Source organism: Hydra viridissima, unplaced genomic scaffold, assembly GCF_058129835.1.
Source record: "Hydra viridissima isolate aposymbiotic clone 2 unplaced genomic scaffold, HvirCarnegie_v1 scaffold_2, whole genome shotgun sequence".
Classification (NCBI taxonomy): Eukaryota; Metazoa; Cnidaria; class Hydrozoa; order Anthoathecata; family Hydridae; genus Hydra; species Hydra viridissima.
The window spans coordinates 22017941-22026157 of NW_028324301.1; the positions used below are offsets into that span (position 1 = coordinate 22017941).

Genomic DNA, 8217 nt, shown 5'->3' on the forward strand with positions numbered 1-8217 from the left:
AGTATATATCAATTTATATATATATATATATATATATATATATATATATATATATATATATATATATATATATATATATATATATGTAAATATATATATACTTCCAATAGTTTTATTAACTTAATACACTAACATTGAAAATAGCTTCTCCTACACTGTATAATACTATAAATTGTGTTGGTAAAGATTCCATGACAGTCTCTGAGAACATGAAATATATATATATATATATATATATATATATATATATATATATATATATATATATATATATATATATATATATATATATATATATATATATATACATACATATATATACATATATATAAAATATAATGTAGCAATACATATTTTTATTTAAATAGTTTGCTAATTAAAACATACTAAGCTTCCCAAGAAGAACCTCTTTGTTTTCTCTTATTTATATTGCTAGTAACATTTTAAGTTCTTTAGACAGCATTTTATTTGTTGTGTATTTGTGTATTATTTTGTTGTGTATTTGTGTATTATATGGCATATTTATCGACTATTTATACTTTTCTTTAGTCAAACACTATGAAAAATTTGTTTAACCAGAATTACTATCGAAAACATTCATAAATAAGTATGGAATTTTAAATTCATACATGCATTGTTAACGAAGCACAACAAGGAACTGAATAATAGATTAAATGCAGTTTTTAAGTAATTAGTTTATTATGAAGTTACCAAAATCCTTTTAAGCTTTATCTATAAAATATCTGCATAAAAACACAAACAAAGAATGTTCAATGATTTTGAAGCGCTAACGTTGTTCCAACAATGGCCGCCAAAAATCACGAAGAAAATATCTAAAATTGAGATCAAAAATCTATCTGAAGTTTTTTTTCGAAAAAACGCATTTTTTATCTGAAAAGGCGATTCCCTTGCTCGTTTATAGCATTGGATTTAATAGCGAAGTTTTTATCTTAAAAACGGAGTTTTTAGAATGTTTATAGCAATGGACTTTTTTTTTCTTCGCTTTTTACGGTAAAAACTTCGTGTTTTACGGAAAAAACTTCGTTTTTTATGTTTATAGCATTGGCCCCTGGTCAAAAATACTTCGCGTAACTTAAGAAAAAGTTTTTCTTAGTATTATTTGACTTTTTCAATTAGATCGTATTAGTTTTTGTCGGCCGTTTCATTTTTATAAATTTTAATTTTACACGACTTCTTTCAGAGTTTTTTCGGTCATTAAAGGGTTAATAATTGTATTTGTTTTTATATTCCATTTCTTTTCAGGAATATTTGTTTAATATTTGTAGAGCGTGAGAAACCGTATGTATTGTCGTCATCACCAGTAAAAAAACATTTAAACAAATTGTATTGATTGTAATAGAAAAACCAATCAACTTCATTTAAAAGATTTCCGTAAAAAGCGTTAACACAACTTAGGAGAGTTTTACAGTTATAATAATCGGAAATGAACACACCGACGCTTGAAGTTAATTTACGATTCTCCTAACGGGTGCTTCTTAAGGGATAACAAATTTAATTTTTACTTAATGGATAACAAATTTCTATTTAAGAAAGAGGAGGGAGGGTCGCATAATGTCCTCAAATTATGTTTAACATCCTCCTTTTCTCACTAATTCAAGTCGGCGTCGGCTTTTAGATTTTCCATTTACAACGAATTAAACGAATAAAGTAAAAACTGCTATCAGAAAACTGTCAATTTTATTTTTAAAACAATTTTTGAGTGAAAATGAACACTCTCATACCAAAAAAATTGCTTCTTCAAGCGCATTAAGAGTTTTATTGTAACAAGCTTTAGAAAATTCAATTTACCTTAAAAGACTAATATAGAAGTTGGTTGTCATTTTTTAAAAACTAAAAAATTAAGCACTGATGCTTACTAATTTAAAAAACAGTAACAACAACAAAAATTATCGAGGTTAATTTAGTTCACTCATAAAACCTCCCGGCGGTAAAGTAACGTTCTGCCTTAAGACCAATTTTTTTGGGAGGTGACCGCCAACGGCTGTGAAAGAAAGGTAGAGGCAATAAGATTTCTGCCATTTATTAACTCCGATATGAACACAATTAACATCTTTACATTTTTTGTTAATAGTTTTTAAACATTTTAGCGTTTATTTTTAGGTTATACTTAGGAAAATTGAGGAATTTTTTTTAGTTAAAAAATATGAGTTCTTGGCACCTTAGGGTTCACTGAACTTTATCCATACTGTAATTGTTTTTTAAAAAAAAGTAAATCAGTCTTTTCATTGTTTATTAATTGTTACGCATCTGTAAAAAAAAAAAAAAAAAAAAAGAAGAAGATCATGCACTTGTTGTATAAGGTGCTTAATACGTAAGCACCGGATTTGAAGTTTTCGTTCGTATCGAACGAATAACAAATAAAGTAAAATAAAAAAAATATCAGTCTTTTAAGAAAAATTGAATTTACTCAAATTTTTTAAAATAGAACTCTATTTTTTAAGTTTATTAGAATAAGGCAGCACAAGATTTTAGTATGACAAGGATATATTAATTCGTATTTTTTTATTTTTGAAAAATAAGTTTTACAGACTTAATCGAATAACAACTCATAGTATTAGTAGCTTCATAGTATGAAGTTTCAAGTGATAAGTATGAAGTTAAGTTGGCGGTCCAACGTACTTTACAAAATCATTTTCATATCCAATTATGAAAAATACAGATACTGTGTTTTGACGTTGTCAGTGCCGTGGCGTGGTACATTTGGGCCCCCCCCAAATCATTTTTTTGGGCCCTATTTTTGTGGCATCACATTACAGGATATATATGCGTCACATTTTTTCTAAAGGCTAAAAACATCAAAAATAAGACATATAAGTATAGACAAACGTATATGTACGGATAATTATCAGAATAATGTTTGTTATATTATATTGGTAATACTTCAAAACCTGTAATAAATCACATATTCACAATTGTCACAGAAATGACTTGTGGCGAACTTTCATACTTGCAAATTTGTTGATTATCTCCTCATAATTTAATTTTCTTGCCACATCGTTCTCAATTGACAGCATCGCCAGAGAAGACAAGCGGTCATCAACCATTGTTGACCTATAAAAAGTGAAAAGAAATGCATAGAGCTACATCTATTATGTATAAAGTAGCAAGATTAAATATACTGACCTATGAAAAGTCTTAATCAATTTTAGCTTGCTGAAGCTACGTTCAGCACTTGCGACAGTTACTGGTGAGGTAAGGATTATGCGTAACACAATGGCAAGATTTGGATAAGTTTCTTGCAGCTCTTCTTTATAAATGTAATTAAGAAAATCATGTGCAGATTTCATGTGAGTACTTTCTTTCTCCTGTACCACTATGACAAATCGTTTTAATTCCATTTCCAGATCATCCGAATCTATATCGCCAAGCTTTGCTTGCAAATTTTTGCAATATAAAGACAAAGAATTTTCTTTACAGATTTGAATAAGATTCTCAGAACGGTATAGGAAGTCATAGAGCTCTGTGATACTACTGACTTGTTCAAAACGCTCCTTTACTGATCCCATTGACATATCAAGGAGTGGTAAAAAGAAATCAACTTTAAACTTCTGTTCTAATTGGATGGTGTGAGCTTCATCGGCACACTCGTATGAATGAATCATCTTTTTTTGTCGGGAACGCACTTCTGGAAAAATTTTTGCAATGTCCAACACTTCTGCGATTTCTGATGCTTTCATGTGTGCGTCTGAAAATCCAGTTTCACGATATTGCTGAAGAAATGCATATGTGGCCTTTATTTCACTATCCAAGACATCAAGGGAAGTTGTAGAGGACTGCAGAAGCTTACTTGATTTGTTAATTTGGTATAAAACGTCATACCAAATAACGATTGACAATATGAATGGCCATGTCATCATATATTCCATCAGCGAACATACTTCTGTAGCTGTTGCGCCATCTCTCTTCTCTAGAGCATACACTTCCAATTTTTCTAATGCCTCTAATATCTCTTTCAGGTGATAGCGAAGAGGTTTCACACAGTTTATTCTACTTTCCCATCTGGTATCGGATTGAGGCTTGACAGAAATGGGTATACATGACTTTAAAATATGCCATCGAGCAGGAGATGATGAAAAGAGTGTATACAATCTTGAAAGAACTCCGAAAAAAGTAATTGCACTGTTGGATGACTTTGCACCGTCAACAATGACTAGATTAAGTGAATGGTTTGCACACGGAACATATAGAGCTTTGGGATTCATTTGAAGAAGCCTAGGTTGAACACCCTTTGCCTTTCCTTTCATGTTAGCACCGTTATCATAGGATTGGCCTCGACAGTCAAGAATACTTAATTCCCACTTTTTTGTCTGATCTAGAAAGGCATCCAAAAGCCCTTTTCCAGTGGTATCATCTACCTTGAGATATCCAAAGAAATTTTCAGAAATGTTGATACCTGTCCCAGGAATGCAAACTACTGATCGTAGGATTATGCTCATTTGTTCTTTATGTGAAACGTCTGGCGTACAATCCAAAATAATGGAAAAATATTTCGCTTTCTTTACTTTGGAAAGGTTTTCGGCTTCAATCTCCTTGGCTAACAATTCAATCAACTCATTCTGGGTATCATTGCTCAAATAATGTTCATTAGTTTCTTTCTTCTGAATCCGACGTAAAAGTTCATCGAGCACACTATCATACTTCGCCATCAATTCAAACAACCCAAGAAAGTTTCCATTGTTCTTGGAACCAATGACCTCTTGTGAACCACGGAATCCAAGATTCCTCGCAGAAAGAAATAGAGTGATGTCTAGTAATCGTTCCAATACTGCTCTCCAAAATTTTCGCTCTTTTTGAAGCAACTTGTATTGATGCTCATCAATGGTTGTTTGATTCATTATGCCTGCAATGTTGAATTTGGTAAAATATATAAATATTTATTATATTTAATGACAAAATTTTTTTTAAAACAGTTTACCTTTTCGTAATGTCATCCACTGTTCAAAGCACCTGAGATGTGTACTTCCTGTTTCATGATCATTCAGTTTTTTGGATAAACCTTCCCATGTGTTCATCCCTTGTCGGAATGGTGAATCTGATATACCAAAAAGTTTGCAACAGAAGCAAAAAACTTTATTACTTTTCATAGAATACACAAGCCATGACCGTACAATAGTTTCTCCATTCTTCATCTGTCGTTTATAATAAGTCACTGAAAATCGTCGTCTTTCTTGATTGTGTGGAAAATCTATCTCAATTTGCTTTACACCACGTTCAACAATGTCACACCTCTGTGCATCAGAAACATTTTCTGGCCAATCAGAAGGATCATCACTGAGAAAAAGAAGTGGCAGTGTTGTGGCAGTTGGTATACACTCACAGATTGCCATATTAGAGTCTCCTTCAGCAGACAAACCAAAACAAGAAACAGAATCATTTTCTGCATTGGCTGTAACATCATTATTGGTTTCTGTTATTGCTACTGATTCACCATCAGCTTGAACTGCTGGTTTCAAAAATTGTGTAAGTTTGGGGTACTTAGTTATTACTTCCCTGGCTGCAGCTGCTTCTCTTCTCTTAGCTGCACCACTTTTCACTTTCTTCATTCCAATAATTAATACCTAAAAATAGAACAGATAGTTTATAAAATTTACTTTTAGGTCCTACTATAGTACTATACCTATTTAATTTATACAAATAAATTAAATGAAAAATAATAATGTCTCCTAAAAATAATAAACTTACCGGCTCAGCTGATTCAGCCACGCTCACTACGAATTTTGAATAATGACGATTGCGTTTCGGTTTAACCAACTACACACACATCATACAGTCAAATGAAGCAACTGACACGCAGAAATCAATATTTCAAATCGTATTTCAACTCACAATTTTTTATTACTATTCTAGAAAGTTATTAAAAAAATTAAAGAAAATACTTTTTAAAATATTATAAAATTTTAAAATGTTGTATTGCTGACGGCCCACCGGGAAATATCCCGGTGTGAAAACTCCATGTGAAATAGGAAAACTCATCTTTAAATAAACTGTTCATTATAATATAAATTTGTCAATCTAGTTTGTTTTATTTACATAATTTTTTGCATGCTATTTATGATATCATAATTTGTATTATAATTTTTATTGGTTTGTAACAATTCTATTTGTCGGTTAATATTTCTCTGTAATGTCTTCAAATTTTGATTTTATATTTATATCCAGAGTTTTAAATTGTTATTTAATCTTTTGAAAATGTAGTATGTTAACTACGAAACATGTCAAGATTAAAAAATTCCGTGTTTTTCATAAAAGTATGAGTAAAAATTTTAGAGTTAAGCTACTATATAGATACAGAAACTAAACAAGGATGTCCATTCTCATCAGTTGTTTTTTTTCACATTAAAATTGTCTTAGTAGCATTTATTTTATTTTATAGTTTGAATATAATTGATAATTATCTGTTAAAATAATAAAATGCCATAAAAAATTTTATCATTTTTTAAAAAACGGGCCCCTTATATCTCGTGGGCCCCCCCCAAATGGGGGGTTTGGGGGGCCTTTGCCACGGCACTGGACGTTGTACAGCTGAACTCTGCGCAATGTCTTGAAGAGATGAAACAAAATGATAGAAAGTTTGTATGTCTAAATGCTATTTAAAATTCGATTTGAAATTCGATTTTATTTCAAATGATTGATATAGAAGTTTGTACTTAGTTTGTTATCAAAATTAAAATTCGTTACAAACCAAAAAACCAAATGCAAATGCTTGCCAAAAAGAAACACTAAAATGAATTTTTAAAAATAATATTTTTGACAAAAAAACTTAGTTATTGTTGCAAATAACTTTGATGAGTATTATATAATAATCAGGGGCGTGTCTAGGGGATGTCTGCTACGTCGCTGGACATACCCAAAATATGTATATATACATATTTTTTCACAACTTCAATATTTCGTTAAGTAAATATGATGCGTCGGTAGATAAAAGCAAACAGAGCGAATAATTATAATAAACTAAAGCAATAATTAAGCAAACTATACAAGGTTAACTGTTCGAACGGATGGTAAGAAGTTATTAATCCGGGATAACAGTTAGATTTACGGTTTAGTATTTTATTATACGCCAAGTTAGAATTATTTTGTTCTATCTCCAAGTTTAAATGTTGGGAGAAAGTTTTTGATTTTTTTCTTAAAGTAATAATTATTTAAAAACTTAGTCTTAATTTTTAAAGAAATAATAACTTATGCTTTAAATAATTTATTTTTAAACAAATTAGAAAAAAACTTGTAAAATAGAGCGCATTTTAGAAGTAATCATTACTTACTAAAATTAATAACTCATTTTCTCCCAACTTTTAAAATAGGAGATAGAATTAAATAATTCTAACCTCGCGCATAGTGCTTGTCAAATCGAGAACGGTCTAAAGTTTATTAAAAAAAAAAAAAAACGATTTATATATTTAAACGGAGGTTGTTTTAATTTTTGACTTAAACAAATTAATAAGAAACTTGAATGGACATACCTTTTTTTATTAAGTTATAAGGTACTTCATTTTTTAAATATTTTCTTTTGTTAATTTAAAAAAAATAAAAGTAATTATTTCTTAGAGAACAAATTCCGGACTTCCTTTTTCAATTACACCCTGAGTAAAGTTTTAGTCAAATTCTATTGATATTTATCATCAGGAGGAGAAGACTGTAATTAACAACAAGCATATATTAAAATATATCAATGGACATCCCCAACTATTTTATACAAAGCTGTGTATCTTTTTAATTACTTGCATTTTAAAAAGTATAAAAAGAAAGAAAGGGTTTTAAACATTAAAAATAAAATTTGGACTTCCCTTGGTACATACACCCTGTTTAGTGAGTATTTATTAAACATTTCTTAAACATAAAGTTTAGACAGTTTTTCAACAATTTTTTTTTGCTTCATATAAGAATAGGTCGTGTGTAATTGTTAAGCGTTGGTGCTGACTATGGTTATCATCATTTTCTTCTAAAAATAGATAGCGTGCGAAGCGATGATGTTTGATAATGGTTAGCATCATGTGCGATAAAATATCGGGCGATTGCTAAGCCGTCTTACCTCATATATGCGTTTGTGAATGAGGAAGGGGGGGGGAGGGGGATGCTAAAATTTAACTTTTTTTTTTTTTTTGGGGGGGGGGGGGGTTAAAACTGCGACTTACCCAAAAAAATTCCTGTACACGCCCCTGATAATAGTACTACAATAATAGTTTAGACATAATATGA

At 30.2% G+C, this 8217-nt stretch overlaps 1 protein-coding gene across 2 annotated transcripts; it reads right to left on the bottom strand.

Annotated features, from left to right (window-relative positions):
* Positions 1-2506: 2506 nt before the first annotated feature.
* On the bottom strand, positions 2507-6499 carry LOC149892457 (zinc finger MYM-type protein 1-like). 2 transcript variants are annotated; one of them, XM_090079764.1, is made up of 5 exons: positions 5704-6499; positions 4937-5579; positions 3145-4861; positions 2969-3072; positions 2507-2807 (listed from the first exon to the last, which is right to left on the bottom strand). In XM_090079764.1, exons 2-5 carry the CDS (start codon positions 5562-5564, stop codon positions 2767-2769), a joined length of 2490 nt encoding a protein of 829 aa, XP_089935890.1. In that variant the 5' UTR covers positions 5565-5579; positions 5704-6499; the 3' UTR covers positions 2507-2766. The 2 variants fall into 2 exon arrangements, with proteins under 2 accessions (XP_089935890.1, XP_089935891.1); XM_090079765.1 differs by having other exon boundaries at positions 2910-3072.
* Between the last annotated feature and the right edge of the window lie 1718 nt (positions 6500-8217).

Bases quoted from the DNA above. Each gene is read 5' to 3' on its own strand.
- LOC149892457 (XM_090079764.1), bottom strand. From the start codon at position 5,564: ATGAAGAAAGTGAAAAGTGGTGCAGCTAAGAGAAGAGAAGCAGCTGCA. The intron at 3,073-3,144 runs GTCAGTATATTT...CACTTTTTATAG, and splicing joins TTGATTAAGACTTTTCATAG to GTCAACAATGGTTGATGACC. The intron at 2,808-2,968 runs GTATGAAAGTTC...TGATGTTTTTAG, and splicing joins GATAATCAACAAATTTGCAA to CCTTTAGAAAAAATGTGACG.